This window comes from Aspergillus ibericus (assembly GCF_003184845.1).
Source record: "Aspergillus ibericus CBS 121593 unplaced genomic scaffold BO80scaffold_17, whole genome shotgun sequence".
In the NCBI taxonomy this organism is placed as follows: Eukaryota; Fungi; Ascomycota; class Eurotiomycetes; order Eurotiales; family Aspergillaceae; genus Aspergillus; species Aspergillus ibericus.
Genome location: NW_020292115.1, coordinates 96,291 through 108,829, shown reverse-complemented (window position 1 = coordinate 108,829; position 12,539 = coordinate 96,291). Strand labels below are relative to the sequence as shown.

Genomic DNA, 12,539 nt, shown 5'->3' with positions numbered 1-12,539 from the left:
TGGTATAGCCTGTGGTGGCCGAGGACCCCAGGGACCCAGGCAAGTTCGGTGGACGCGGAAAACTCGGACGCTAGGCCGCAACAGGCAGGACGACTGCCTGGCTGGGATCGATCGATCCCGTCATTCCCGTCATTGTCTGTCATAATGGGGCCTCGGGGTCGTTCCACGGTCGCCTTCGCGGTACACAGACCACAGTTCTTGAGGGAACAAGCCAACCTGAACTGTGTCCTACTCCGCACGCGGTTCATCCAAATCAATATAGCGGAGTCTGCCGATTCGGTTCGTCTACCACCAGGATGCTCCAGGGACCTGCTTGGCAAATCAACACCCTCCAACTCAAAGTTTGGTGCATGTCCAACATTGCAGGGACCTCGTATAGTACTCGGTACTGAGCTGCACCTGTTTTACCCGACTAGAAACATCGAGGACGCGGCGGGGTTTATACCGGCTCCTCTCTGTTCCGGACACTCCAGGCACTCAGGCAGACCGACGCCCTTAGATAATCGTCACGTGGGCGCCAAAATAATCCCACCACCGCTGGGTTGGAAGCCATCGTGAATCTCCGATCTCCCACGCCCCGCCTGATGAGCGATGATGAGATTCAGCCGTATAACCATTTTCTCCCCTCACAGAGGGGCCCATCCCCACGGAGCTGTCTCCTGGATGAATCAGATCTGCCCCTCTCCTGCAATCCCGCGAGCTCCATCAAACTAATGTACGTCTCTAAATCCGGCTAATCATGACTCTGGGTCGCAAAATTCGGGTTCCATTCTCCCGCATCGGGGACTACGCGGCCAGGGAGGAATTGGGAAGAGTGGAAACTGAACCTTGTCGAGAGAGGTGGACTGTCTCCTGGACTAGCATTCCCGGTGCACCACTCAGCACTTGCTTCTGCGGAGGTTCCGGATCGTGCGCCCACCACACTAAGCGGGCCGGGGCGGTTCCTCAGCCGGGAGTCTGTGTGCGTTGCCAACCATGGATGGAGGCCTCGGCCACTATGCCGACCTACAGAAAACAGTATGCACGCCCTGATCAAAGATTCGCGGCCATCACAGCAAAGCGCATTCAATGTGAAAACTAGGTGATGGGTCAGAATGATCTCTCTGTGACCTGGATGGCACTAGGTAGGCAACCAGCCCGCAGGGTGGAACCGTGCTGTGCCTGCTGAATACTACATAGTATATCAGTACTAATCAGTACATTCCATCCCAGGCCGATCCCATTTTGGTCCTGCCAGCCGAGCAGGAATCAGCCAATCTGCGTCCATCCCCTCGATCGGCAGTTCGTCTGGGCGATGCGGGATTGTCCACTCCCCGTCCAGCGCCCCTTGCCATTGGCCCCCGACCGAAGCTTTTGGGCCCAGCCAGCCCCCGCCCCAGAGACAGTCTGGACGATCACGTCTCTCTCGTTTCTCAGGCAGCCACAAGCTGAAGAACACCCTAGCAAGGATTATAGCTCTTCGCTAGGCTATGCAGGATGTAGGGGGATGGTCTAGGGAAATAAGGACGTCTGCTTGTCTAGTCCAGCGCGGATTCCGAGCCGCTGACCACCGAAAGCCAATGTGAGCTTGAGACGCCAGCCCCGGGCACTGCTCGTGGGTGGTCAGCACCATACGGGGTATAGCCCGTGTCGAATGACAGGAAAGTTCCGAGACACTGGTGCTAGTGTGGAGAGGGACATCACGCTTGCTCAGCTTGTTCGGTGCTGCTCCACTGCGTATCCCGTCCGCATGGTCACGATGGGGCAGCTGTGAGGCCCTGCTCAGGATACTTCCTCTGTATCTGATACGCTCACTGTGTCATCATGGAGTTGCCTCCCCGTTCACATGCGGATGCTCAGCGGCAAATGCATTCGTGATGTCAATGCCACGGCTGGTGTTGATGGAGACCAAACTTCGATCTACAGAAGGGGTGCAAAGACTTGCCTTTCCAACCCCATGGAGAGACATAGTCCCATTGGCCCTTTCTCAAAGAAACTTTGATTTGGAATTCCCAGCCGGCCTGGTGGTGCTGAGAGGCCGGAGATAGCTGGGAGGCTCATCGGAATCAGACCCTCTCAGCCACACTATGCCGCAAGAGGAACGATCGTGGACGGGCTACAGGCTCGCCACTATTTCGCGGTTGAACATTTGGCTGGATAGCAAACCCACATGATTGCATCAGCCCCGGTTAATCATCCTGGCTCGAGCTCTCGTTGCTTTTGGCTCTTATATAACTGGGTTCCCCTGCGGCAGATCACATCTTCTCTCCAGACCGAGGATACCCTCTTAATCAATACCTTTCTTCTTCCATGTGTTAAGTCGCCGGTTTGCGTCGCTTTCTTTGTTGTATAGTGAGTTGTCGCCGCTGCTCCTCCGGAGAGACCACTGCTGAGCCTGACCTCCCTCCGCGGCCTACAGTTTCCCCCTCCCGACATCCTCAGCAGTCGCCACAACTCACTCGCGTCCCTTCTCCTGTGAAGACCACTCCACCACCCAAGATTATTGACACTCCTAAACTTCCTCACATACCAAAACGCACTGATCCTCCGAGAATCACAATGGCTCCATCTATCCTGTCCCCCGTGCCGGGCAGCTTTCCCTCCCCCCTCTCCCCCAAGATACCCAGACGCATCTCGGGATTTGCTGAGAGCGACACACTCTCCAACAATGGCATGTCTCGCTCAATTACGTCCCGGAGGGTATCCTCCCGTCGGATGGACCCTCAGGAGACCGAGATCTCTAGACGGCTGTCTTCTCTCCACCGTCAGAACGGCGGTGAGCTGGGCATGGCCCTCACGGGTGACTCCTATGAGATGGTCCTGTCCTGGATTCATGATGAGCGTATGAGCCTCATGCCCCCTGAGGGCAGCAGCTATGACAAGGTTTTGGGCTGGGCACAACTGTTCGTCGAAAGACTACGGACCTTCGAGTTGGCCATCGAGGACTTCACCAATGTCAGCGGCCTTGCCTTCCAGATGGCCTACGGATACTGTCTCTCACTCCTCAAGGTATGTTCTTTCATTAGGATGCAAAGACCGCGCTAATCCGACTAGCTGGGTGACGAGAACGCCTCCGCGTTGATGACCTCCTTTGGCTTTTTCTACAGCAACTCATCCGCACTTGGGAACCTCCTCGAACGGACAGAGCTCTTCAGTGTCACAGGCGATATTCGGAGGCAGCTCGTTCAGGCGTTGGAAGACCTGGTGCACCTGGTCGCCCGTGTGTCCACCCGCTTTCAGAAAGCCGTTCTGGAGCTGGGCGAGGAGTCTGAATATGAATACATTAACATCTACGAGACCTTTCCGGAGGAGATCCACAGGTTCCGCCGAGGTTGCGAGGAGATCGGCGAGTCCATGTGGCAACAGCAGCTCTTGAAGGAGGTCGGAGATGAAGGCAAAGGTAGGTTGCAACCAGCCATTGTGTACTTGAGTGGTTACTGACTGCTCCCTAGTCGCCGACGTCAAGGCTGTCAAGTCGTGGCTCACCCCGGAAGATCGAGTCCTTTCCAACGTTGCCGAAACGGTCTCACATCTTGCCCATGACCGCGAGGAGATGACCTGCCGCTGGGTCAAGCCCTCCTTATTCGACTTCTTGGCGAGCCAGCACAGGGTCCTGTCCATTGCCGGCAAGGCAGGTTCCGGTAAAACCGTCTTGGCTTCCGTGATCGTTGACAGCTTGCAACACCCCATCCGCGGGATCACTTACAAGACGCTGTTCATACCCATCAGTGAGTATTGCATCTCGAGGTTCATCGCTCCTAAAGCTCTGACCGGTGGTATCAGATGCCCGACTTCCGGCGGGAACTCGTCCCCGAGCTATCGCCAAGGCCATTCTGTCTCAGCTGTTCGAAAAGCGCATTGGCAATGTTCAGCTCCTCCAGATCCTGAGCGATGCCCTGCAGCGCAGCAAGAAGGCCACCAATGACAATGACTATGACAACATCCTCTGGAACGCGTTGGAGCGCGCCTTGGGTGCCGCGCTTCGCGGCGCCAAGGAGCTTGTCATCGTCGTGGATGGCGTCGACGAGGCTTCCTGCGGTGAAGCCGCCCTTCTGCAGAAGCTGACTTCCGCTACCCTTGCGGGCACCAACGTAAAGCTGATTGCCCTTGGTGCACAAAAGCCCTCTCCAGCCCCGGGCCACGCCTGTGTGCAGGTCACGGAAGAGCGGATCTTCGAGGACATTGCCACTGTGGTTCGAGCCCAGTTCCTGGAGCACAAGGAAAGCGTGGTCTTCCCCGAGCTGGATGAGAATGAGCAGGAGGAAATCGTAGATCGCATCACCAATGCGTCCCAGGGATCCTTCCTTTGGGCCAAGCTCGCAGTGAAGGGCGTTCGCGTCGCAGAAAACGTCGAGGCCCTGCTCAAGGCCGTGGACGTTGTTGTCAGTGCTAAGCGGACCATCACCGACTTCGTTCTTGAGACTGTGCAGCAGAAAGGAGTCACTGATGAGGCTCGCTTGATGTTGTTGTGGCTTGCAACCGCCGACCGTCCCCTTCTCATCAAGGAACTGCAGACTTTGGCCTCGATTCAGGTTGATAAAATGGCCATCGCCGAGGGCAACCAGCTTGAACCGTTGAAAGTCCTCAGACCCGTCAACTCCCTGGTGTACAGGCAGGATGGACAGGTGTACCTTCGTCACGGTCTCGTCCGCAATGCGGTCTTGGAGGCCTTCACCAAGGGCAAGCTTATCCCGAGCATCAAGGACCGGCATGTCGACTTTGTTACCCGGCTTTTGATTTACATTAAGTCCTGTGTCATTGAGCCACAGGCCAAGGATCCCTCTCTCTCTCCGCTCAATGCCTATGAGACCGATTCATTCATCAGCCGATACCCCCTACTTGACTTTGCGGTCCGTTACTGGGTCTCGCACATCCGACAGACGACGGTGTTTGTCAATCAGGGCGAGGTTCCTGCGGCCAAGGAGTTTGCCAAGGTGTTCCCGGGCTCCATTACCTTTCTCCTGTTGCAAACCACTCTGTGGGCCAACAGACCGACGCCTGAGCTGTTGACGTACCAGACCACTGTCACCACGTTCTGCCGCCAGATCTTGACCCCGAACAACCGGGTGACTCTCCAGTCCATCATCAACTTGGCCCTCTTCTTCCGCGATGTTGATTACGTCCCAGAGGCCACCACATTGTTCTTCGAGGCTACCACGCTGAGCCGCACCTTGCTGAACGCTACTCCATCCTTCACCGCACAGTTGGCCAGCATTTTCCTCGAGCTCACTGTGAGCAGAGTCACCGAGACTAAAACGGAGATCATGACCAAGAGAGAGCAGATTCTCGTGCTCCTTGTCGACTGCTACACGAAGCTCTACGGGGAGACCCACAAGACCGTTATCACCACCCGAGAACAGCTGGTAAAGCACTATCAGACGATCAAGGAGTTCCAGAAGGCCGAGGAAATTACCCGGCTGATAAGACTGGTTACTACCGGTGAACAAGGTACCCAGTCCCGTGAATTTCACGGGGATTGGGGTGTGCGCGTCAGAGGACATCACCGCAAGGTCATCCAGACGAGAATCAACGACTTTCTGGAGGCCGAGGAGCACGACGAACTGATTGACCGGTTTGAATCGTTCGACTTTGAGGCCAGGATCAAGGAGGCCGAGCGGTATGCTGCTGAAGGCAAGTTTGAGCTCGCGGAGCGCATCTACGTGGAGATCTGGCAGCGTGTGAGCAAGGAGTGCCGTACCAACTACTCGGCCCTCTGGGAAGAGAGGAAGATGGCGTCTGTTCTTGCCTACTCCAAGTTCCTCAAGACTCAGAAGAGAGAACAGGATGCCTCCTCGATCTTGACCAGTGTTTGGCAGGAGTATGAGCAGACCAGCATGTCCATCTCCGAGACTTCGGTCTCTCATTTCCAAGAAATTGCCAAGATGATGAAGGTTGTGGGACTGTCTACCCTGGCTTTGACCGTCTTCAAGCACTGCTCTGAATACTACAAGAGTAGCAATCGGACCCAAACTTCCAGCTACAAGGAGGTGCAGCAGAGCATCCAGAGTACTTCGAAGGAGGTCATGCAGTCCTTCAGCAGCTCCTCCACAGTCACTTCGGAGACGACCCTTGAGGAAATGGTCTACGAGGCATCGACTTCCATTGCCACTGTCGACCAGACATCTTTCACTGCCACGCACAGCCTCATCGGTCTATACGTTGAGCAGCACCGCTGGCAGGATGCGACTCGGGTGATCAAGAGAGTCCTTCACGGGGTTTGGCCTTCTCTCTTTTCTGCCAACCTGCAGGATGTCACCCTCCCCACAAAGCACGTTGAAAGCTGCGTCGAACTTGCCGAGCGTCTCGCCAAGTGCTATTACGCCCGCCGTCGTTTGAGCAAGGAAGAGGACATCCGCGTTCGCATTTACCGCGCATTCCGGGCTGGGAGAAAGGTTGATGACAAGCTCTGGGAACGCATCACCAATGAACTGCTGCGCTTGTTGGAGCGCAACACGCAGACCGACCAGATCATCAACCTTCGTCAGGAGTTGTTGAATGACTACATCAAGCATTACGGTCCTGAGAATCCTGTCGTTATCAAAACCCTGTGGACTCTGGCCGAACTAACGCGGCCTCGTCCCATCTTCGTTGACTACTACCTGCAAATTGTCCGCACCCTGAACAAGGACTCCCCCACCTGCCACCCCGAGGCCTTTGAGCCACTGGTCATTGTTGCGACCGAACTCTGGAACCAGGGCCGCTACTCGGATGCTGTTCAGTACTTCAGGATCATCTTCACCACCTTCCTGAATCAGCCCAAGCAAAGCCCCAAGTTCCAGGACCAGAACTTTGTGCGGGAGATCTTCAGCCGGTACACCCACTGCTTGCGCAGTGTCCGCACGGAGTTCACGGTGCTGCACCAGGTCACAGTCGAATACCACGCCAAGGTCAAGGCGGTGTTCAGTGCGACAGCTTCCATCAGCCTCCAGGCTACGCTGACTCTGGCGAGGCTGTGCCAGGAGTCAAAGCAATACGAGCTTCAGGCGATTACTCTCTACGAAGAGCTCCTCAAGACTAAGTCCGAGGAACTTGATCTTCAGAGCATTTCCAGTACCCTGGACGCCATTTATGAGGAGCAGGCGGCGATTGTGACCTCAACCAAATCAGAGTCGGTGTCTGCTGCTCAAGTTGAGCGCGCTATTAAGTTCTTGAGGAAGCGCACCAGCACCGTGCGCAAGATCCACGGTTGGGCCCATGAGGAATCGCTTGCCAGGATGAAGGAGATGATCACATTCCACGCTGAGCGCAATGAAACCGAGACCGTGGTGCAGGAGCTCAAGGAAGCGACCGTGCAGATTCTGTCTTCGGAGACGTCCTCGACCCGGTTGGTTGCGGCCGCATCGACGATCGCCGCCAGCTACATCGCATCCAACCAGGTCCAGAAGGCTACTGAGCTTACTCACGAGATCTATCGCCAGATTGTCATGAAGGATACCACCAACGCCAAGTCGGTGCAATTCGACCTGGCATCCAAGGAGCGTCAGAGCCTCACGTTCCTGGCCCAGCTCGAGTACAGTCTGCGCCGCAGCTCGTCCACCACCATCACTGAGATCCTTGCTGCGTTGACGACGGAGTATGTCTACTTTGAAGAGTTCCACAGCCAGCTCAAGTCCAAGACGAGCTCCATCCACACGGTCTCTGTGTCCACCGCCCGCCTTTACCACTTCTTGATCGCCAACAACCGCCAGGCCGCCGCTGCCCGCGTGTTTGATGACTTTGTCGACTATTTCGTCGCAACCGAAGGCAAGCGGGTCAAGTTGACCGAGCCTGCACAGGTGCGGATCTTTGTCGAGACCATCCTGCGCCACTTCAGCTCCTACCGCTCGGATGACTTTGTCCGCTCGATCGGTATCACCAGCAACGAATACGTGGATCAGTTGCTGAAGAGCCAGAGATGGGGTAGTGCCTGTGATCTGGCCCTGGCCTCGTTCCACTATATCAAGTCCCACGAAGAGGTCTATCGCTCCGTCGGGATTGTCAAGTTCATCTTCACGCTGGGTATGACTATCGCCGGCCGCGATCTTGTCGCGCGCCCTGACGAAGCCTCGCGCACGAAGATGCTGCGGGTCTCCGGTATCATTATCAAGGAGGCACTCAGCGTCATCAAGGGCCTGAAGCTCGACATGAGCGGCGTGAACTTCGAGCAGCTCAGCAAGCTGATCGGGCTGCTCGGTGAGCAGCAAGACTACGCGAACCTGGCGTGGCTTCTCACCATTTTGTGGGACAGTCGCGAGGCCCACCGCAACTGGCCCCACTACACCCTGGCTCTGGGACACCGTCTCATCATTGCCCGGCTCCAGATTGGCAAGCAGAAGGACGCCATTCGTCTGGCCGAGGACATTGCTTACAACTGCCGTCGCGTGCACGGACCCCGTCACCCCAGCACACTGGAGATGTCGGTCCTGTTGACGCAGCTGTACACCAAGGTGGCGACCAAGGCCCACAAGGAGCTGGCCAACCGCTACTACAAGAAGTCTGCTGGCGTGCACGAGGGCATCCTGCGTGCCTTCAGCGACCCGTACTACGCCGACTTCGAGGGTGGCCTGGAGGCCACTCTGAGCATCGACGGCTCTGCGTACGAGGTTGACGTGCATGACACCGCTGACAGCAACTTCTCCGAGGGTGAGCATGTCAAGCAGCACATGAAGCTGTTCAAGCTGGCTGTGGAGCGTCTGGGAGACTGGCCTGGCGACTACAGTGACTACGAGCGCATGAACGCTGATGTGTTCCGCGAGTTCCCGGACGAGATGAAGGGGGTGGAGGGAGTTGAGAAATGGAACCTGAAGTCGTTTGGCGGTGGCAAGGCCGAGAGCGATGAGGATGTGTTGAACCTGAACCTGCAGACTTGGGATATTCTCGATACCCACGTGAGCCCTGCTGCGGTGGAGGAGGAAGAATTGTGATGATAATGCTTGATTGTTGATGTCTGCTATTATGTGCTTTTGCCTGGTTGATTCCCATCTGATCGTTGCTTTTACCTTTACCTAATTGACTGCTTTGTGATTATTCCAATAATTTGCATGACCGTAGAGGTAGAGTACTCTAACTATAAGTTAAATATTTGATCATGAATACTTGTCGTCATCTCTACTGTAACCACCCATCTATCCAATACCTACATAGTCATAATGTGCCAACCTGGAGTATTGGGCGTTACCTCTGTACCTAGACACGTTCCCTTTATGGGGGTACGGTAAGTACTAGAATCAGGAAGCGAAGAAAGCATGGACAGAGACATAGATGAACATGCTGAAGCTTAGTAGGTCGAGAAAAATACGAACCGGACCCTGTCCCAGGAAGGACAACCCCCAATTTCATGAATTCTCATCCTACGGAAGTATTAAGGCTGTACAGCTAGTAGGCTGCATGATACAGATGGATACATAGACAGATAACTCCTCCCATCACGCCTCCCTATCCCTATCCTACCTATGTTCCTCATCGACATGATCAGCCGAGCGACCCTGATACTGGCTCTCCGGGAGATGATTCAGTTCATCTTCCTGACGATCTAATTTATAGTTCGTCAACCAGAAACCTCCTGCGCCGACGAAGGCCAGAATAGCGATCACGGCGTAGTTCCAAACCAGGAGCGGGTCATTAGATAATCCCACGAAGGCCTGTCCGATCGCAGAGGAAAAGGCATTCATGAAGAGCGCGACGGCCTGGACCAGCGAGCGCATGTTGCGGGGGGCTTTGGTAAAGGCGTATTCGAGGGAGGTCACGGAGGCGAAGATCTCGGAGAGACCGCCGAGGATGTAGACGAGGGCTTGGACCCAGACGGAGATCGGGGAGTGGGAGTTGTATTCGTCGAGGCAGTAGTTGGCTTGTTTGCCGCATTGGCCTTTCTGGTAGATGTAGTATTGGGTTACGGTGGCGGCGATCATGGAGAGGCCTGCGGTGAAGAAGCCGGCGGTGATGCGTTTGAGGGGGGTGAATTTGATGCCGATTTTTCGGAGTCCGGGGTAGATGAGTTGGTCCATGATGGGGATGAAGATGATCAGGGAGAGGGGGTTGAGGTTGTTGATGATGTCGTTGGGGACGCCGCCGAGTTTCATGGTGGCGGCTTGGGAGGTGAGGTTGTTGAGCATTTGGTTGTATGCAAGCCCTGAGTTGGATTATTAGTGTTGTATGAGATAGGGTGATTGGGTGGGGACTTACAGTATAGAGGGTACCATAAGAATACTCTGCAGGCTTTTAGACCACGGGCAACCTCATCCACCCATTCGTCGTCGAATGTCATCCATTGAGGACGATTTGGCCCCAGTGCGCTAGGCTTGACTGGTTCCCAGAAAGGGGCTGGGTTCTTTTTGAATCTATGAAGTGTTAGATCGTTCTGTAGTCAATGTGGGAGGAACACTTACAGCCTGGCAGGATTCAGAGACCAGCGCCCCTGCATGGCCAGTTTCCACAGTCGGAATGCCTGGATATACACAGACCCAGTCGGCTTGACTAGGTAGTACTTGTTGCGGCAGAGGAACAGGACGGTGGGACAGAATGTGAACATGATGGTCGGAAGGAGATACGAGAGCCAGAAGCCGACGTACCGCTCCGCGTATACCATACTCACCTGGCCCAGGATGGAGCCGATATTGATCATCAGGTAAAAATAGAGGTAGATGCGCGCCACGGTGGCGGCAGGGTCGACGATGACGCGCTCTCCGGAAGCGAGGGTCTTGATATACGGCTTTTCCTCCCGATATTGCTCCGCGATCAATGGTGAGATGTTAGACCTGCTCCAGTCAGATGTAGCCAATATGATGTGTCGCAGAGCTCACTTGAAACCACCTGTTCCGATTCCCATGATTATCAGTCCGATTGAAAAGCAACCAATTGCCCCATGCGGATTCTTAATCACCGGTGGGATGGCGGATATGACGAGGATGGTATGTCCGACCAAGGCGGCTGCGATGGAGAACATGATTGTGCGGAATCGACCCCAGTACTGGTCGGCCATGAAGGCACCCATGAGGGGCATTATGTACGACCAGAAGGAGTTGACTGATAGTCAGCATCTGTTGGACTCAACTAGAAGGAGGCAACTTACACAAGGTCAAGCCGGTGGATGCTTGCTGGCCCATTCCAAGGGCACCAGGGACCAAGTTATCACGGCCATGAGTCGCACCGGCAGAGGAGCCCGCAGGAAGAGGACGCTGAATGAAGTTAACGACTGTAAAGGTCAGCGGCATGCTCTAGGAAATATTCACCAGACATACAAACGGCAGTTGTTCCATAGTAAGAGAACCGTTCGCACAACTCAACAAAAGCCACTGTGTAGGCCGTCCAAGGTATCTTGCCAGCCACTCGACGGAGGGTCTTCAGTTCATCATAGGTAGGGAGGATCTTTTGTAAAGCCGCGTCGTCTTCATAGGGGACCGACGAGCTCCCCACGCCCTTCTCGGTGGTTGCGTGAACCTCCTCAATCTCAGGCGAGCTGGTCTGTCGCAGCTCTGCTGATATGCGATCATTCTTCTCGTCACGATGAGCATCATGGGAAAAGGCAGCAGATTTTGCAATCTCTGCCACTTCGGCAGGATCTGAGGGGTTCATTATGCGCAATGGTAACGGCCAGATGCAGGGGAGATGGAGGACGGGGAGCCGCTACGGAAGGAAAGTTGGCGGGAGGTGGCCTTTAAGCCGGACGGGTCATGTAGGACGACCGACCTGAGTGCAGCGAAAGAGTCAGTCCGTATCGCTTGTTCGTCCCACCTCCAATCATGGAAGGAAGGAAGGCCAAAGTGACTTTGGCAAGGAGCCTATCGGTTGGAAACCAGGCCACCTCCGAAGGACGCTGGTGATACCCTCGGGGCAATCTCCAAATTGGACCAGTGCCTTCATGCCGTCTCTAGCCAGCTGTGCGACGACCGATATTGTGCTCCGTTGCCACGCCCTCGGACCCCATCTCCTGCTTCCCAACCAACGAAAGCCGGGTCGCTGTCTCACCCGGGACTGGATCCATCCACCCACCCCGGCGAGGATAAGGCCTCTCTGATAAGGCGAGGATGACGAGCGATTGGCGCGTCTGAGGCAAAGGGCTTGGCCAGGCTTGGGAGAGGCTGGCACTGGCGGAACGGGATGGCTTGGCGGGCAGGCTGGAGTGTAACCTCATGCCTTGGCCCCGAGGGGGCACCAATCCCGTCCTGCGGAGGTCTGCTCCTGGCGGGTTACACTTGGCGTTCCAGGGTCCAGCGACCACGCGATACCTCGGAGGAACCCGATAGCCCCTAATGTCTCTGGGTCAGGGTGCGGGGCATGGTTACACGGGCATGGCGTCTTATCTCGAGCAGGGCCAGCAGTGAAGGTGGCGTAATATAGCTCGGTTGTCCGCAATGGACTCATGGAATTACTGTGGATAAGCAATGTCAGTTCTTTGTCGTCTCGAGACGCTTAGACGCGGGAGAGCCGTCCAACCAACCAGTCACTAACCGACTACCTACAGCTGGGGTTGCCCTTGTCCATCTTGGCGCAATGTCACTTCTTTTTATATTCTGATCTGCTGGTCCTCGAGCCAACATTGAAAAGATAAAACAAAAGCTTCACAAGTTTCCTTTCAGTACGGA

General features: G+C 55.4%; 3 protein-coding genes across 3 annotated transcripts; 2 read left to right on the top strand and 1 right to left on the bottom strand.

Moving 5' to 3' along the window:
* Nucleotides 1-739: 739 nt before the first annotated feature.
* Nucleotides 740-1,431, top strand: BO80DRAFT_434385 (uncharacterized protein; the record flags this gene model as incomplete). The annotated part of the gene is made up of 2 exons (XM_025720869.1): nucleotides 740-961; nucleotides 1,180-1,431. 2 exons carry the CDS (start codon nucleotides 740-742, stop codon nucleotides 1,429-1,431), a joined length of 474 nt encoding a protein of 157 aa, XP_025575783.1.
* Nucleotides 1,432-2,538: 1,107 nt separating this feature from the next.
* Nucleotides 2,539-8,882, top strand: BO80DRAFT_444531 (NACHT domain protein; the record flags this gene model as incomplete). Its single annotated transcript, XM_025721435.1, has 4 exons — nucleotides 2,539-2,988; nucleotides 3,034-3,379; nucleotides 3,432-3,707; nucleotides 3,763-8,882. 4 exons carry the CDS (start codon nucleotides 2,539-2,541, stop codon nucleotides 8,880-8,882), a joined length of 6,192 nt encoding a protein of 2,063 aa, XP_025575782.1.
* A 314-nt stretch (nucleotides 8,883-9,196) lies between these two features.
* BO80DRAFT_58797 (putative MFS peptide transporter) lies at nucleotides 9,197-11,676 on the bottom strand. The gene is made up of 6 exons (XM_025724624.1): nucleotides 11,196-11,676; nucleotides 11,027-11,149; nucleotides 10,758-10,980; nucleotides 10,344-10,712; nucleotides 10,141-10,295; nucleotides 9,197-10,087 (listed from the first exon to the last, which is right to left on the bottom strand). Exons 1-6 carry the CDS (start codon nucleotides 11,527-11,529, stop codon nucleotides 9,405-9,407), a joined length of 1,887 nt encoding a protein of 628 aa, XP_025575781.1. The 5' UTR covers nucleotides 11,530-11,676; the 3' UTR covers nucleotides 9,197-9,404.
* Between the last annotated feature and the right edge of the window lie 863 nt (nucleotides 11,677-12,539).